At 35.2% G+C, this 20553-nt stretch overlaps 1 protein-coding gene across 1 annotated transcript in view; it reads left to right on the forward strand.

Moving 5' to 3' along the window:
• The first annotated feature begins 2707 nt into the window (after nucleotides 1-2707).
• The window catches only part of LOC140171767 (ras-specific guanine nucleotide-releasing factor 2-like), a 340945-nt gene continuing 323099 nt past the window's right edge, over nucleotides 2708-20553 (forward strand). The window contains 1 exon segment of the mRNA XM_072195087.1: nucleotides 2708-3355. Coding sequence (XP_072051188.1) covers nucleotides 3095-3355 — 261 coding nt within the window. The 5' untranslated portion in view covers nucleotides 2708-3094.

Below are 20553 nucleotides of genomic sequence, written 5' to 3' on the forward strand. Positions count from 1 at the left end.
AAAAAACAGAGAAACTTGCAGATGCGGAAAGTGATTAGTTTATAATATCGCTTTAAACTTTGTGATCGGGACTGATGTATTAGAAAGAAAAAAATCGCCACTACATGATGAAGTGAAAATTTAGAGAAAATAATGTAAAACATTACTTCTAGAGTAGAAAGATGCAATGAATCGGGATGAGATTATAAGTGCTATCTTCAGTAGATATCGCGAAATAAATCCTGAAACGCGCCCAGCTGCTCTGCGCAAATTAAAAAATCGGTATTCGGCCTAATGCCGCGCTATTAAAAAAAAAGTGGAAAAAAAGAGGTAAAAACAGAGAAACATGCTAATGCGGAAAGTGATGAGTCTGTAATATCGCTTCAAACTATCTGATGGGGATTGATGTATTAGAAACAAAAAAGTCGCAGCTGCATGATGAAGTGAAACTTTAGAGAAAATAATGTAAAACATTACTTCTAGAGTAGAAAGATGCAATGAATCGGGATGAGATTCGAAATGCTATCTTCAGTAGATATCGCGAAAAAATCCTAAACAAATTGCTATCTTCAGTAGATAGTCAAAATTACAATCATTAAAAAAACATTAAACATAAAGAAAGAAAAATATTTATGTGAAAAGATGTTTTAACAGATTCCCCTAGAGGTATTAATTATTTTCTTCGTAGGCCCTAAATGCTGTCTTCAGAAGATAGCAAGCAAAAAACATACAAAATAATAATGTTCCAAAAAAATATTGCCTAACACGCGTTGTAGATGATGATTCAGTACGGCGCGAAACGGCAAAACTGCATTGACCGGGGCTGCGCGCTAATAAAAAAAAATCGGCATTAGGCCGAATGCAAAGCTATAAAAAAATGTTAGAATGACGAAGCTGATCAAAAATTAAAACGGCACTTATATAGCAGAGATTATCAGGAACATGAAGGAAAAAATAAGAAACAAAACAAAAAAGCAAAACAAAAACAAAACAAAACAAAAAATAAAAGTGATTCAGTGCACAAGAAATCATAAACCCGCCGTAAATGGGACAAAAAGAGGTAAAAACAGAGAAACACACAGATGCGGAAAGTGATGAGTCTGTAATATCGCTTTAAACTTTCTGATGGGGACTGATGTGTTGAAAAGAAAAAATTCGCCGCTACATGATGAAGTGAAAATTTAGAGAAAATTAAGTAACACATTACTTCTAGAGTAGAAAGATGCAATGAATCGGGATGAGATTCTTAACACTATCTTCAGTAGATATCGGAAAAAAAATCCTAAAACGAGCCCGGCTGCGGTGCGCAAATTAAAAAATCGACATTCGGCCTGATACCGCTCTTTTTTTTTTTTTTAAAGGGGGGAGAAAGGAGGTAAAAACAGAGAAACATGCAGATGCGGAAAGTGATGAGTCTGTAATATCGCTTCAAACTATCTGATGGGGATTGATGTATTAGAAACAAAAAATTCGCCGCTGCATGATGAAGTGAAAATTTAGAGAAAATAATGTAAAACATTAATTCTGAAAACACCCCCGTTGCGGACGTATTCACAGAACATGTGTTTCAGTCACAAGAAATATTTTGTACATAAACATATTTTGTACATAAACATTATGTTATAGCTAGAGGTTTCCAGTGGTATAAAAAAAGTGGGAGGGGGGGGGGGAGGCTGTGGATCACAAAATGCCATTTTAAATGCTCTGATAAGTATATAATCGTTACACTGCGAAAACAGTGTTTAGAAAGTGAAGGCAAGAATGTGTTTAGAAACGTTGTGTTTAGAATATGGATGTCAGATATTTAGAAATTGAACACCATCACTGACTAATGTTCAGAAATTTGACACATGATGTTTAGCTTCTAAACGTGTTTACAAAATGAAGACAAAATTGTGTTTAGAAAAGTGTTCAATTTCTAAACACTGTTTTTGCCGTGTAGTTATCACGAGTAAAAACAGCTATGAGAGGCAGAGAAAATCAACCATGCAGACTTTGATCGTGCCCAGAAGAGGTATAAAGATATGTTCAGCAAAATCAGCTTTACATTCATAATTTACAGCTTACTGCATTTGCACTGTACCTTTGCTACAAATTTCAAAAGGGTTCAACCATAAAGATATGAAAAAAGTATTTGGCGATTTGCACTGAGCCTTTTATAACTTATGCTATTGGCGAATTAAAAAAACCCCAACTATTCTTTTAGTGCAAATGGGGTTCAACCTAGAAGCAAACTTAATCCCCTAGACACTACTGGTCATCTAACAGCATTTCTGATTGGTTGATAACTTGAAATACTAATTTCAATTGCCAATTATGACTAGGCTTTGAACTATTTATGGTCAAACTTGCATTTGCAGATGATTTTATTAATACCCTCCTTGATTGGTTCAAAATTGGACGCAATATTCGTTTTGGCCAATCGGCAGGTAGTTCTCATAGGGTTAATATTGCATTTCAATGTTGATTAGATTAGTACTGTCAGTACTTGCTCTTTTATCCGGTAATTACAATTATTTGCCCCAAATCAATTCATCAATAAATGCATGCAAAGCTCTAAGCTATCTTCAGTAGATAGCAAATTATATAATTTATAGAGGGCGACATTCATCGACCGTAAAACGCAAGAACTCAGTCCACGGTGTGGTACCAGTGAATGGTGATGCACGTTGACATTGATGCAGTACAAAAATTATAAAATTTAGCATCATAAACGTTGCTACGATAGGCTAGCCTCCCAAGAGCAACAGTCTTGTGAGTGTGTCGCGAATTAGTGAATGAACACAACTCGAGCTAGACCGTCTTTAGACGATTATAGACGAAAACACCCACGCGTTTTCACACTGGAAACGGAAGAGATCACTTTACGGGTCTCTCTCAACGCTTTACTATCTCCTAAAGTAAACCGGTACACGCGGTGATGACTTAGTTGATCGCGTATCATCTGTGTATGTATGATAAACTCTATGCCATAGTGCATGTAGCCACGAGAGTTGTAAACATCACTCTGGCTCATAAACGAGGAGTAATTGTCATTGAAAAGTTGTTCATCAGACGGAAAGGAATTTATACTTTTTAATCAAGTTACTTAAAAGCTTACCACCTGGCATTTACCATGCAGAAGGCAGTACGGATCGAAGATGCACAGCTCCTACACCTGGCAAATCGTGCAAAAACTGATCATACCATTGCGGGAATTTTACAGAAGAAAAGTTCTGATGCTGTAAAATGGAAGCAAAGATGGTTTGCGCTTTACCAGAATTTGTTGTTTTATTTTGAGAATGAGTGTTCCCCGAGACCAGTTGGATGTATTTTCTTAGAAGGATGTTATAGCGAGAGGCTGGTGACACCAAGAAGTAGTCGAGAGGAAAAGCAGGTAGGCAAATTATATTAAATGATGAGCCATTGTTAAAGGAAGGTGACCTGATTATTTGGAAAATCAAATTCTTTAAAACTTAGGTATAACATAAACTGTTGTCCCTTTCAAGCATTCATGCAAAAAGATGTAAATGTTCATTGTAAATGCGACTAATTCTTCATGGAATTACTGACATTTAATACAGCGTAAAAGTGGTAGTCTACAGTGTTTTTATTAATGATAATCATCATGATCATGTAATAAATAGATATCAAATGAAAGATCCTATTTTTCTCATTAACATACGGTACTGAAATTAGGAGTTTCAAATTGGTGTATTTCCGAAGATATCATCAAAAAACTGCTGAATTAGTCAAAAATGTGGTATATCACATTTGAGACTAATTAGGCAGGTTTTTTTGTTAATATACCGATTTGGAACGCCTAATTCCAATATGTTAATGAGAAAATATGAGCTATCATCTGATACCAAAATCTGCATTTGATAGGTTAAAGTTGGGGATGAGGCTGTCAATCAGGTCACCCACCTTTAATAACCACCTGTCCACAAATGTGTGGCTTGTTTGTATAAAATTGAATGTAAATATATCATTCTGATGTTGTATTAATATCATGATATTAATCGACTGTTAGAATAAATAATTCACTTGGGACCACAATCCGAATGCTCTGAATTCACATTCTTCTGTCCTTATTGGGCTATTCAGTTGAAATCCACACTACCCCTGTGGAAGATTTTGGAAATATCTTCCACAGGGGAGTATGTTTATTAAATGTAACTAGTCAGGGTTATCATTTTGAAACCCTGTATTATGGCTCACACCTGGAGTGATGAGTATTTAAATGAAGCTACCTAATTGTATATTCTATTCAAAGCTCATACTCCCTCTGTGGAAGACTTTAGCTGAATCTTCCACAGGGGTGGTGTGGATTTTTAATGGAATGGTCCATTTTATGCAGTGTTAGAAATAAGCTAATATTATCATCCAAACCTACGGGCCCTGGCTCAACAATTTTTAAATGGCCAAACTAACATGATCACAATAAATGTTTTAATGTTACTCTGGTCCGCATTTGTGTGACTTTCTAAGACGACTTGTTAACCCCTTGAGCACTACCTGCTGATCTAACATTGCCTCTGATTGGTAAATTACATGATATCTTTACTTTAATCACCAATCAAAATGGAGCTTTGCATATCATTCACCCCAATTTTTTTGTGTGGCGAAATTATTCTAACAATGTTGCTGATTGGTCCAATTGATAATGAAAACTTCTTTTGGCCAATCGGCAGGTAGTTCTCATGGGGTTTACGTTTCTCTGGTCCACATTTGTGCAACTTTTTATTAAAAAAAATACTGCTCACCGATAATTAACTACTTGGCTTTGCCCATAAATTAACTACAGGTACTTGGCTCTGTCCACAAATTAACTTACCTGGCTTTATCCATAATTTTGGGTGACCTTTGCCACAATGGCATGATACTATTTGATTTGGGCTTTTACCAAATTACTAAAATGATTGACTAAAATGCCCAATTCAATTGCATTAGATTACCAAAACATGATATAGTTTGAATGCTTTTAATATTAAGGATTACACAAGGAGTTACTATGGTAACCAGTTGTAATTTTGTTGGTTGATTGCTTACCAAATCTGAATTCAAATAATAATATTCAATATATAAATTATGAACAATTTTGTCCCTTCTGATGTCTTTTTTTCCCACTTCTATTTTACTATTTTTAGTATTAGCATTACTTTTTTCAGCAAGTACTTCACACCTGTAAAATTAAATTGAATATACTGGAAAGACAATCAAGACGAATTTGTAAAAATGAGCTGCACATTTTATTGATCTTATTTCCCAGTAAGATATTGACATAGATAATCAAGTTCAGGCTGTTCAGAATGAGGCTATCACATTTAGCCCATTTCACACACCAGCTATGCTTAACTCCCAGAGGGGCCACTCAAGCTTCATGGTGTACACATACCCTAAACAGGATTTGCCCTTTTGAGCAAAAAACACCGCTTCACAACAAATATGTGACATGATCAAGGGGAACGAGTTGGATGTTGCTAATATGGCAAAAACAGTGTTCAAATTCTTTTTGTTTTCAGCCATTGATAAATTGCTCATAATTCAATAACCAGATGCCCGATTGTGATGGGGTTTGCATCAAAATGTAGCATTTGTAAACTGCCAGAAAATGATGTAAAAAAACTTCTATTTGAAAATTGCCGACATGTGACTCATTCCACTTGATCATGTTACATATTATCCCCTAAACAGGCTTGTATCTGAAATGTAGGCTTAAGGGGGTACTACACCCTGTGGTAAATTTGGGGCTATTTTTGCATTTTTCTCAAAAAATAATAAGACACTGGGAATAAAAGTTGTGTATATTATTGGGGCAAGGAATCCAATTACTTAGCTGAAATTTCAGTGACTCAAGACAAGCGGTTCAGTATATATGATAGGAAGCGAGGTACATCTTGGCGGTACCTCTTTTCTTATCATAAATAACAAACTGCTTGTCTTGGGTCACTGAAATTCCAGTGTAGTAATTGGATTCCTTGCCCCCATAATATACATAACTTTGTTACCACTGTGTTATTAGTTTTTGAGAAAAATGCAAAAAATAGACACAAATTTATCGAGGGTGTAGTACCTTACTAAAGTAGTTATTTGAAAGATACTGGTCACCTTTACAGGTTTTGATACTACACCACTTGTTACATAAAAAGAAATAGCCTACGGTACCTAATAACATGTTTTTTGTCATTTTCTAATATTTATAAATGTATGGATGATGGTCTTGATGCAAACCAGAAAACACACAACTTTAAAAACACAATGTAGTACACTAAAATGACACTTAAGGGGGTTCGAAACGATGTTTCTGGAAAACAGAAAGTAAATTTAGAACCATTTGAATAGATTGAATAAGTTAAGCTAAATACACTGAGCAAAATAGTTTTTGTTTGAAGGAAATCGGACATACGGTTGTCAAGATATACATGTTTTTAGTTTCTTTGTATTCTATTGTTTTTTGCCAATATATTGATGAAGTTAATGAGGAAAATTGGCAAAATGTGCTCATGAATATTCATGTTTGCCAATATTATACCAATATCTTATGAATAAACCTTCATACTACTTCATAGGTAAAAGGTTTATTCATAAAATATTGGCAAAATATTGGCAACAATTAATATTAATGAGCACAATTTGCCAATTTTCCTCATTAACTTCATCAATATATTGGCAAAAACAATAGAATACAAAGAATCTTTCAACAGCAATATCTCAAAAACCGTTTGTCCGATTTGGCTCAGATTTTAGAATTAAGATTATTTTGCATATCTCTATGGAACAAGTCTATTTTAATCTCAACCAGAGCAACTTGATTTTGCCTTTCATACCACCTTAAATGCAACATCTAGATTTTTTTTTAAAGAATCACCTTAATTTTTCTCGTAGAACATGAGTTTACACTATTTTCTATGGGGTAATGACGTACATTTTTCATGGCCAAAAGGGGGGCCTGAAAATAATTTTAGGTACGAAAGGGGGGGCTGTGAAAATAATTTTTCATTTTACATCAGGCCCCCCTTTATGGTTTGTGAACGGTCCCCATATATTCAGGCGGTGGATGACATGATCGAGCCGGCAACTTGTGAAACCGCCCGGCCGTAGGCATTTTCCAATATAGTCGGTTACTTTTGTGGGGTTCATTATCGAACCCCAACGGATTTAGCTCGTATTTATATTATTTATCAACATAGGCCTACTTGTTTGTGATATTTCAAGCTTTTTAAAATTTCAAAATAATGCCATTCAATTACACGATTGACGATGAAAATTTACTGAATTTAGAGAATGCAATGCGGCCACCACCTGCATATATTCAACAATGCTGGCAAGTGGAGCACATTTGGGACCAGAGGATGATTTAAGCACTTCCCAGCAAGTCTTGCGGTTGGCACAGCCAGTGACAGCTGTGTGAGTGAACATGACACCACTGCCCGCCCACTGCATACACACGTGTATGGTTAAATTTGAATTTGGACAGATATATTTACAATAAAAACACCTTCAAAAAGTTGGTCGATTTCACATTTTATGTTATCTACAGAAGGTGTGATACGTCACTTTAGATCTGAAATCGACTAAGTAATAATGACACACGGGCAATTCTAAAACAACATCTTTTGCACAGAGTTCAATGGGATTTGAAAAGTAAAGTGGCAGTTGAAACTCTAGTGATACCACTTTTACAGTGCATGATGGGGCTTCCTTAAATCATCCTCTGATTTGGGACATATGTATCAAGTGACCCATTTTTTATTTGGAATTTTTTTATTCCACCCTGTATAACTTAAAGGTCACCCTGTACAATGAGTTGAAATGTGTATATTTAAATTGCTTTTGCCTTCAGCTTCCCACAAATGTATACTTTTGCTAGTTTAGGGTTGATAGTTGTGGAGATATTCTAATTTGAAACTTGATTGGTGTAAAAATTCATAATATTTGTGATGTAACGCTAAGGGCGGCGAGTTCAAAACACACGGCCATATGGCTATTGTACTTTCAAGCTCTTTCAGCTCTTTTGTGGATTTCATCCAACAGGTTTTCATTTACCAGGTGACTTTGAGCATTTGTCCATAACTGCTTTGACCCTTTAATAAATAGATAAATAATTAATTTGAATCTGTTACTTATTTCATATGCATGAGAGATAATGGAAATGAGGTTAATTCTCTGGCCATTTTATCTTCATGAGAGCTGAAACTAAAAACTAATACAATAATCATACATAATACATCTTGTGAGTTTATCCATTATTTATATTAGTTTATGGAAGTTCATATTCTGACAAGTGACTTTGTCCTTAAATATATTTTATCCCTGGATTTTATCGTAATATTGCCTTTAAAATGCCATGTAATTGGATATTGATTATGTCCAATGGAAACTCCTAATATACACTGTTGCATTGATTCCAGTGTAACTGTATAAAAAACAAAAAATAGAGAATATTAACTCTCTCTCCCCTTCTCTCTCTCTCCCCTTCTCTCGCTCCCTCCCAAGCTCTTGCTAGCTCACTCTCTCTCTTTCTCCTTCTTTCTCTCCCTTTCTCTCTCTTTTCCTCTGAGAATGTTAATTTATTTTTCATATGTTACTTGGTATCTTCATGCAATCTATCATATCTTATCACATTATTCTGTCGGTCGGACATCCGGGCTATCTCTAGTCTCGGGCCCAAACTGCATGTGGCTCACGGTTTGTTGTGAACAACAGAAACCGGCTGTGAAGGAGGCTACATAGCGATGTTGCTGGAGTGACCCTCAATTTGGAGAAAACGACACTCGACCATTGAATTTAATTTTAAGTCTGTCAGTATATAAGCGGTAAATCAAGTAAGTTTCTTCCACTCTGAAGACTTAGAAACGGTTGTTTGATTCCACTGACTATTTGCGATCGAAATTTACATAACACCAATGACAGAAATCATCAACAAAAATCGAATGTTTTCACTCGACCGTGAGTCGCATCATCAACCGGAAGTGACGTGGCACGGACCGACAGAATATTTTATCATACATCATACAATATGATATCCTACCATATTACCCTCAATAAGGCCAAAAAAAAAATTGTTGTGTTGCCCTCAACCGTCCGGTCCTAAATCCTGAAAAATCAGGGTCGCAATTTTTTTTTTTTTTGTTTTTTTTGAATGATGATTTTTACAGATTTGTTCAAAAAATCAATGTTTTTCACTTGAAATTAATATTATATTGAAAGACTAGTCTTTAATTGATGTCTAACAGGTATCCAGAAGTCAAAATTGATAAATGTCCCTAATTGAAGAAGCATTATTTAATATTTGAGGATTTTTAAAATCTGAAGGTTAAAAAAAAAAAAAAAAAAAAAAAAAATCCGACCGCTTGACCCAACTTTCCCATTTTTCCACTTGAGGGCAACACAACAATTTTTTTTTTTGGCCTAAAGAAAGATCAAACTAAATTATCACATCCCAGACCCACATTACAATTATCATCTTTATGATATCTTTCAAATTATCTGGAAGTGAAGAATTTCAAAAGAATTGCATATTTGGAGATAGATAATGCAGTGGAAACTGGAAAACTCATTAGTTAACACAAAATCTGTAAACACTGTCAATTACTGACAACACAAAATGTGTTTTAAGCCCGGGGGGATCACTCACATAAATGGTCTGTACGCATGCGTGACCAAAAAAACAAGTAAAAGGGGTGGTTTTTTTAGGCAAGGCAAGTTCTGCGCGTGCCGCGGTTAGGGTCTTAAAAACAGTGATTTTCAAGAATAAGGGTAGTTTTCTGAAACTGGACAACTTTTTTAGGGTACCTTTTCAAATTTTTGGTAAATTATGAGTCCAAAAAGGGTACATTTGTTGCATTTTCACCAGCTAAAAACTCATTAGGGGGTAAATTCTACACTAAATTACCTTATTAAGGGGCTAAATTTGCTGGTAGGGTAAAACTTCGTTTAGGGGTGTTTGAAAAAAATTTGGTCACGCATGTCATACACTGTCATATTTGAGTGGCCCCCGGGTTTTAAGTCTCATACACATGGGCTATTCCATTTAAAATCCACACTACCACTGTATAAGATTTAGCTAAAGTCTTCCACAGAGGGAGTATAAATTTTGAATAGAATAGATAATTGGGTAACTTCCATTTGAAATACTCACTCCAGTTGTGGAAGATATAGCTTAAGGTATAATACTGGGGGAGTATGGGTTTCAAAATAATTAAATCTCACCAATTACAATTGAAAAACATACTCCCCCTGTGGAAGATGTTTCCAAAATCTTTCACAGGGGTAGTGTAGATTTTAAATGGAATAGCCCATTATATGACCTGATAACACAGAATCCTGGTAACACAAACTAAAATCCAAGGCCCAGACAATTTTGCGTTAACAAGGTTCCATTTACAGTACGCTTCATCAACATCATCACCCATCTATAGAGTATATCATCTCATAAATATGCAACCTGGATCACCATGACAACCATTGCGTTTCATACACCGATCAGTATTCTTCACATTTTGTGTGTTGTGCACACACCATTGACAAAATCCCTCTCCCCAAGTCATTCATCCTTTTCAAACTCTTCAACGTGCATCTTGATTCCGTTTCCTTCCGCTCACTACTTCCTTACGCAAACTGTTTATAGTGTTTTTGAATAGCTTCAGACTTACGCGCTTTGTGATAGAAATGGTGGTTCCGACAAAACTGACATGTGACATGTTTACTGATGATGATGATCAAGTTCCTTGTCGCTGTGTGGCTCATGTATTAACTTATGCGGTAATATTTCATTGACAGTGATTTCATTTTCTGCCAAGGTTGAACATTCAATTTGCTACATTTATTAAAGGGACTTTCAGAGATTTGTTAAAGTGTCATGCTGGTAATCACTATTGATATGAGATCCAAAAATGTGACTCCTCGCCACAACTGAGCCCGGACGTCGCCAGTGCCACTATTGAGATATGCTCCATCGAACTTAACAATAAACAATAGGAAACAAAGGATTTATTGACTGTTTTATTGATTGTTCACTACTTAAATGTCAAGTACTATAGACATGATATACATCATTTTAAAGCTAATTTCAAGCAGAATATTTTGGTTGAATATCTCAAAAATGATGATTGGCGACTTCCGGGCTCAGTTGTGGCGAGGGGTCACAAATGTGTTTTGTGTAGGCTGTACATTGTACATTGAATCTGCTACACTTATTATTAAAGGCACTTTCAGAGATCCATTAAAGTTTCATGTTTGTAAACACTTTTGATATGAGAGCCAAAAATGTGCATGTGAAGAAGCCATAGAGGACTGTGTAAATAATAAATGGGTTATGACCCTCTTTTTATCCATTTTGGCGTCTTTCATCTTTCAGCCCTCACCTTTAACAGGATCAATGAGAAAAATGTGGACTTTCCACTGACACCAAACCTCCATTTAGATGGAGAAATCCGGAAGTGGATCTTCCTGGTTGAAGGTTAACGGGATGTGCCACGGTTTTGGGGTACCCCTTTTCAGCAATTTTGATATATTGATGTGTGGGTTTTCAGTAGGGGCCAAGTGCCTTGAGCCCCATAAAGCCACCCATTTGGGTTAAATTGTGGTGCTTTTTGTGAAAAATTGGTATACTGATGGGATTCAGCAAAAAGTTAGTATAGAGAAAGTCAGCATATAAAAGTCTGTGTGGCATATCCCTATACACAGTGGCAGCACCAGGAATTTGTTTGTTGTTTTTTTTGGGGGGGAGCATGGTGGCGAAGTGAATTTCAAAGGGGGGCAAAATTGACAAATTTTACATAAAATTGCAGCAAAAAGTGAAAATTTACGTAATTTGGGTTTTTTGCCTTAACAGTGGGGGGGAGGACTGGGGTGAAATAAAAATACTGAGGATGAGGTACAATGTTGATTGAAGCATCCTCCTTTAAAATGGTCATGATCCTATAATTGGATATATCAGGACAATAGACCTATCAAGAGCCTTGCTGGAGCAGATGTTACATTGTGATGTGTATAAATATCTATCATCTGTAAATATTGGAACTGATAGATTGGTATAGACCTGTTTATACATACAGGGTGTAAAAACATGTAACATCTGCCTATATGAGCTCACATGATAAGGAAGTTCCTGTCAGTACATAAAAGTCTCCACATCTGTAGCTCATACGGTCTGAGAAATATTACCCTTGTCGTTCTGAACCGTGTTCAATTTGGTCATCAGAGATGCCTGTACTATAGCTAGTATGTTAGACATGGTCTCTGTTTATGAAGCTTGAATGTGTTAACCTGTGGAAGATTTTGGAAATATCTTCCACAGTGGGAGTATGAATTTCAAATGGAATTTGCACATTGGGCAGCTCCATTTGAATTTCATACACCCTCTGAGAAAGATTCAACCTGAATCTTCCACAGAAGGAGGGTTAGTCTCAAATGGAGCTGCTTAATGTGCTCATTCCATTTGAAATTCACACTCCCCCTGTGGAAGATATTTCCAACATCTTCCACAGGGGGAGTGTGGATTTCAAATGGAATAGCCCAATGATCAAAGCTCAGAGCTCCCTAACCTCACCTGGATTCTATCCATTGTGTCGCAAAATATTCTCCGCCACTTGCTACCCCCCATAAAATTTTCTCCCCATGTGCTACCTCTGCAATTAAAACCCAATATCCTGGTACCACCACTGTATGTATATGTTCCTCTTCTTATATGGAGAACCTGTTTTCTTCTTGCATTGTGTATAGTTGATATAACCTAGCCCCGGGAACCTAGCTCTTTTTCAGTTTATTCAACCCCATATTAATGTAGCTCAACTATGCGATATCCATGCGAGAGATAGGTCAGCGTTGGTTTAGATGTGTTTGTTGCAGCAGCACCTTTACCGCCAAAACCACATTAAGATTGGGCTATTCCATTAAAAATCCACACTACCCCTGTGAAAGATTTAGCTAAAGGCTGCCACAGAGGGAGTATCACTTTTGAATAGAATAGCCGATTGGGTAACTTCCATTTGTAATACTCACTCCAGTTGTGGAAGATGTAGGTAAAACCAAAATACAAAGGGAGTAAGGGTTTCAAAATAATTACTTCTAACCAATTACATTTGAAAAACATACTCCCCCTGTAGAAGATATTTCCAAAATCTTCCACAGGGGTAGTGTGGATTTCAACTGGAATAGCCCCATATAACCTAGCTCTGTTTAGGTTTATTCAACCTCATACTAATGTAGATCAACTATGTGATATCCAAGCGAGAGATAGGTCAGCGTTGATTTAGATGTGTTTGTTGCAGCAACACCTTTACCGATGAAACCACATTGAGATTGAGATTAAGATTGAACTATATGCCTTGAAATATCTTATCATACTCTATAAAGTGTATAGGCTATATACTACAGCAAAAGACAGAACTACAGTAAGCCAAAAAATTAAGGTACCAGTGGCGACACCACGGGGGGCATGGGGGGGGCAAATTCCCCCAGTCAGAACTCTTGCCCCCCCTGTTTTCCCCAGTAAAAACTCAAAATTACCAAAGTTTCCACTTTTTACGGCAATTTTGTGCAAAATTTGTTGATGTTGCCCCCCCCATGCAGAGGCAGTTAGTCGATGTCCTTAACTTGGGACTTTCTTCTTCTTCTTCTCGGATACTGCTTAACGTCCCAAGTGGCTTAAGGCAAGCAGTGAAAGTAAACTTTACTTTCACATTTCTATTAAAAGATGCATTTCCATTTCCAGAATATCAGTTTGCCCCGATTATACCCCTGAAATTCACTTCGCCCCTCAATGCCCCCCCAAAAAAAAATTCCTGGCGCCTCTGTATATCCTAAACAAAGACAGATATGTTATAATTGGAACCAGCAGCCAATAGCTGCATCTTTTAGCTCAAATTAAAGACCTCATTTGTTGAAATTGTTCTAGAAATAAAAACATGACGATCCACATACCTAAGGAAGATGCCAATTTAAAAGTTGAAGTTTGCTCCATTGCAAGCTCTATTGATATGTACACAAAGCGTTTGTGAACAAGAGAACTAGCGCTATGCTTTCATAGATTAGCACGTTAAAACTAACATCGTGCTTTCATTGATTAGCACAAAAGTGCAACTTTTGATTTTGTTTCTTCATTAGGTTTTAGATCACTGTTTCTTTAATTCTCAACCAATTTCAACAAATAAGGTCTTGAATCAGAACTAAAGAGTACAGATATTGGCTGCTTGTTTTAATTTTGACATACTTGTCTTTATTCAGGATATACAGGGGTGAACACAACTGGTACCTTAATTTTTTGGCTTACTGTATGTAAATTATGTAACATTGATAGAGCCTTTGGTACAACAGGAAGGAGGAAGATATACGGCTGTGTAGTGTCATATCAAGGGAAATAGTGTAGGAGTTGTTGTTTTAGAATAAGGCATAGTAATGAGTCTAGTTCTTTTGTTTTTACGCGCAAACATATTTGCTCTAAAACTGAAGCAACCAAGCGATTATTTTGATGAGTGTTGTTTAATTCACTGTATTTCAAGGAGACTTTTTCATAGTTAATAATTGCTGACATTCATGAGCTTCCAAGTTAGACTTTTGTTGTTGTTATAAAAGTGGTGCTTCTCCAGTGTAAAAGCTTAACCCTCAGAGCATTACCTGCTGATCTAACATTGCCTCTGATTGGTCAATTACATGATCTCTTAATTTAATCACCAATCAGAATGGAGCTTTGCAAATAATTCACCCCAACTTTTTTGGGTGGTGAAATTATTCTAACAATGTTTCCGATTGGTCCAATTGATAATTATAAATTCTTTTTGGCCAATCGGCAGGTAGTTCTCATGGGGTTAAAGAGTCAACACCATTGTGAGCAGAAGTAAGGCTAAGAAGATTGTTACACTCTTTAAAGCTCTGGGGTCTTTTGAAGATGGCAATCGAATGTTGATGAAAGAAATGACAACATCCAACTTCCGCATTGCGATATAACCCTCTTGTGCTGAATAGTACTTGGGAATCTGCCCTGTTACCATGGTAGCATAAATTGGATCAGGAGAGGATTACACAATTTAAAAAAATTTACTCTTAAATCAAGCGGATGACCCATTTAACTAAATGTTGTGGTTCCTGTGATCAGAGTATTTTAAGGAAAATTATATCTCCATCATTTTATAATAATGCTCTTATGTGTATTACGGTTACGGGGTTTGACACACAAAGTGTCTTTTCTAATCTGGAAAGTGTGGCTTTGCTCCACATAAGGGTTTGTTGCACATATTTGCAACCCTTGATTTGTGCTTCAGCTTCCGCATACCTGAATAAAATTGTTGTGAGTGTGGATGCACAAGAGAGATGTGCTTTGATGAACCTCATTGTACTTTATATAAACAAAATATATTTAGAGCAAAATTTATTGGGAATAGCAGGTAACACTTAAGGCCGCTGTATACTTTATATTTGATATTTGATATCTGATACTTTTTGTGATGTGACGCCCAAAAAAAATAAAGAAGGTACTGGAAATTTTTTATTTGTCATTTTGATACCATCATGAGTGTTGCTTAATTGATACGGAGTTGCCTAATTTGTAAGAGTGGTTTAGCGAGTGTTCTTCTTGCACACAATGATGAACACCTTTTGATGCCAATTTGCATATTTGCAACTGTACTTGAATACTTATTTTCAAAAAACCATGAATAATTTCGAATTTGTACATTTATGTTCAAAACTGCATAGTTAATGAAATATAATAAGATAATAAATATAATAAGAAAAATATACTTCTCTCACTAAAATGTCCTGTATTCTTTTGTTTCGATTTTGATTTTTGCTCCATATATTTAGCATTACATATTTTTCAACATTTGGCTCGGTGGATTTTACATATCTCAAGATCAACTTTGTCAATATCTGACTTGATCACATTACAGATAATAGATACATTAATACATATTATTATCATAATACAATTTATGATATCTCTCAGTAAATAATGAATATCAATGAGTATTGTATGTCATATAATACGCATTGTACAAGTAGCCACAACATCTGCCTGACTATACAATGCACTTGGCACTTTCACCAAATTCAATTTATTTATTTATTAAAATCAAGTTTATAGATTATTTTGGCTTATTAACTATAGGCATGTTCAGACGGTCAATGATTAGTCGTTGATTATGTTGTAGTTATAAACTTCGATGATTAGCTTGTAATTAGTGCCCGTGGACGCTGTCGTAGTTTAGTAATCAACAAGTAAACTTGAGATGCCCTGCCAGCAAACACAAAATGTTTTACAAATACGTTTAATGTTGGGTTATATTCATTGACTTATGAAGATTGGGGGGCTGACCAAAAAAAAAACAAATTTGGTGACCCATCCTGGGGGTGCCAGAGAGGGGTAACCTGTGTCAGAAATTTTTTTGCGAAAAAAATAGGTAAAAAACACCAATTTTTCTTATTTTTCATATTTTTTACTTCATCTGATTATTGGGCTCATAAGCCCCCCCCACCTCACCGTTCCTAAGCCTATGATATTAAGTAGCCGAGAAAATGGATGTATGGCATGAAGTTGCATACTAAATTCTGAATGTTTTTCCTTTCCTTTTTCATGTGTTTATTTTTCATTTTACTGTGAATCAAAACTACATCAATATGTGCTAGCTTCTCCCTCCAAAATCATACATTATATTGTTATTCCAGTATTGAACCATCATGTAGATATTGCATGAAATTAAATCAAACTTCATTCATGTGCCTTAATGCTCTGCGTGCTAACCATAGGCTTCAACATAAAAAGTCCAATTTATGAGATTTTTTTACTTATCAAGAGCTATCTTAAGAACCACTGAACAAATACTAGTCTTGTTTGTACTCATTTTAATGCATTTTTCATGCTGATTTCAAATATGTGACTCCTCGCCACAACTGAGCCGGATGTCGCCAGTGCCACTATTGAGATATGCTCCATCGAACTTAACAATAAACAATAGGAAAGAAAGGATTTATTGACTGTTTTATTGATTTTTTTTTTTTTTTATGTCAAGTACTATAGACATGATATACATCATTTTAAAGCTAATTTCAAGCAGAATATTTTGGTTGAATATCTCAAAAATGATGATTGGCGACATCCGGGCTCATTTGTGGCGAGGAGTCACATATGGTCATGAAAATGTACAATTCTGAAATTTTTTAATGTTTGAAAAAATATTGAAACTTGTCGTCTGCAGTCGACACCCATGTGGAGATAAATTCTCTGCATCTGTTTTGTCAGTTATAATGGTTATGTTTACATTTTGCTCTACATATACCTGGCTGTTTGCGGTGTTTTTTATTTTTGTTCTGAAGTTTACTAAAAACAAGCAGCACAATTTATGCACCAGCAGATATTCAAAGCAATAATAATTATTTATTTTACTCTCTTTTTAAAGGTTTCATGGTTGTCATATGCCATTGTATGTATGATCAAAAACATGAAATAAAGAGTTCAGAAACAGAAAAGCGATATATCAAGATTTGAAATATAGGCAAATATAATAAAGAATATTGCAAGAAAATATGATGCGATCAAGCTACATGGATTGAGTCTGATGTCGATCAAACTCATAATTCAGTTTTCGATTTTATTACATGAGCCATTCTCAGAGCTTTATTTTGCTAAAATCCCCATCATAATTAGACTTATGGTTCCAGAGGTATGGTCATTTTAGTGTTGCTCAGAACAATAAAATACAAAGGATGTTGAATACTATTGTTGCCTATATCTCAAAAGCAATATTCCTGACATCCGACTCATTTTGCTTGATCACATCACAAATATATGTGCTGTTTAGATTGGATTTTAGCGGCGAAGCCAGCTCAAGTAAATACCAGTGTCCTTCCGTTCATTAGTTCTTTGTTCATAATAACGTTTCTGAAAGCTTGTCTGGAAGAAACCAGTTTACCCATGCAGAGAAATGGTTGCTTCCGTAATGACTGTTGATGTAAGGTCATTGTGTTTTGAACCGTGATGTTATTGTTGTTATGGTTTACGAGTGCATCATACCACGTCCAATCGTAAGGCCCGTTATGGCCTAGCCATGAACCAATGGGAGTAGACCTAATGTTGATGCAGGTTTGCTTTTGGTTCATATCACATTCAGCTTTCATCAAATTCGGATCGAGAAATTTATTTTCCCACCCACCACTCCCTAAATAAGAAAGTAAGGTTGAGAAAAGCTTTGAAATGGTGGAGTATTGCTCTGGGGAAGGTAATTTGAAATACATTTGTAAAGGTATAAATCCAAGCTAAAAAATCAAACTAGTTGGTACTGTTCATGCATGTAATATAGACAGCTTAGAATATTAAGCGAAAAAGGTACAATTTAAATGATAGTTTTTATTTTATATGTGTGGCAAATTAAGTGGTGCGTCTCATATTCATTTCTCGTGTCTATGGGTAATAAACGCTTGCAACAAACACCTTTAATGGTGCATGTGAACTCTCAATTGCATGGTGATATGATTGCTTTGTTTGATGTTTAATAGATATCTATATTATTATTACTTATAATTATTGCCATCTACAGTAGATAGTTCATATCAGATCTTAATAACAGCTATCTACAGTAGATAGCTCATATCAGATGATAATAATATATTACTTGTAATTACTCTTGCTATAATTATGAACAAATTGCATATTTTATAACACCTTGCCAAGGTAGACATAATTATTGAAAAAAAGAGACAACATGGAACAAATTTTCAAACTCTTTCCAATAATTCTTGGTGCAAAATGGATGCAAGTGCTTTGATTATCACGGTACATACACATTCTTGCATATGATACAAGTACCCAATTGCGAGATGTCACACGAAAGTGCAATAGACATATTAAAACGGCTTTGTTCAGGTCTATGGTGTAACAAATTTCACGAAAAAATTAAACCAATCAACAAAATATGTTTGAATGTAGATCAATGATTTCACATCAATGGTGGCATTTGAGTTAACTACCGGTATGTATGTACCAGCCAAATGCAAAAATTATCACACCACCCCCCCAACAAAAAATTGAAAAAACCAACCCACCCAACAACCAGTAATACAAATTCCATTACAAAATTCACCAATATGTTTGATAAAACTCCGGTGTGTACCAGTGATGTTGCATTGAGGGGAGCACAGGAGACTTATAAATAGCATTTTGATGCAGGTCTATCAGTTAATGGTAATTCCGCATTGGCCCTGGGCAGCTGTGTGTGACGGTGCACCATGTCACATCCATAGCACACATGCAGTGGTTGCTGTTAACCCTGCTCAACACTTATGTAAGAGATGACAGATACATTAAAAAATTCTTCATTTGTCATTCGGAAATATACTTTTTTTATTATCACCATTACATTTGAAGTCTGCATATAAAATATGTCGATTGATGACAACATACCTAGCATTCAACAGTGATTATTAGTTGGAATTTAGCAAAAAAGGTGTACAATTTGTTGATGCGTTGTTTGCATAGTACAACCTTTTATTGCATGTAACACACTACTAAACTTCTGTGCTGAATTGAGTTGTAAAATGAAAACAATTTTGACTGTTGGTTTTATCATAATTATATTAGGAGAGTTTATTGAACAGAAATTATGTTGATATACATTATGAAGATTGATGATATAATAATGGACTTTCATTACATGTAACACGCTAAACTTCTATGTGCTAAATTGAGTTGTAAAATAAAAACAATTTTGACTGTTGGTTTTATCATAAATTATTAGGAGAGTTTATCAAACAGAAATTTAGTTGATATACATTATGAAGATTGATGGTATAATAATGGACTTTCATTGCATGTAACACACTAAAGTTGTATGCTGAATTGAGTTGTAAAATAAGAACAATTTTGACAGTTGGTTTTATCATAAATTATTAGGAGAGTTTATCGAACAGAAATTACATTATGAAGATTGATGGTATAATAATGGACTATTGTCTATGTGCTGATTTGAATTGTAAAATAAGAACAATTTTGACTGTTGGTTTTATCATAATTATATTAAGAGAGTTTATTGTACAGAAATTATGTTGATATACATTATGAAGATTGATGGTATAATAATAGACAATTGTCATGTGAATTAATCTTGTTAAATTAACAGTTAATAAACGTTAAGTGTGCTGGTGAATATGGCCTTATATGATGGAAGGAGTGACCTTTATTGCATAATATAAAACACGTACCTAGCTCCCGGATAATATTGACTGGCCTGATAACATCATTAAAATGTCTGCGTTTTCATACCGGCTACACATCATGTCAAACTCTATTGAATATTGTTATCGCTTTTTGATGCAATTATTGATACTACTACTGTGGTAATGGTTTATGCAGAAATTGGTTAGTGATAACATGTTCACACTTTTATGATTTTAATCATGCTCACATAAATTGAAAATTCCCAATGTGATAATATTATTAAAGTGTCTGGCTCTCTCTCTCTCTCTTTCACACGTATGATACAATGTATCATATTTTATCAAAAGGTGTTATCACTTACAACAAAATTATTGATACTTTTTGGTATTTTTTTAAGTGAATACAGACATATTTGAGCTTAGGTATAAATTTTTTACACATAA

Source organism: Amphiura filiformis, chromosome 15, assembly GCF_039555335.1.
Source record: "Amphiura filiformis chromosome 15, Afil_fr2py, whole genome shotgun sequence".
In the NCBI taxonomy this organism is placed as follows: domain Eukaryota; kingdom Metazoa; phylum Echinodermata; class Ophiuroidea; order Amphilepidida; family Amphiuridae; genus Amphiura; species Amphiura filiformis.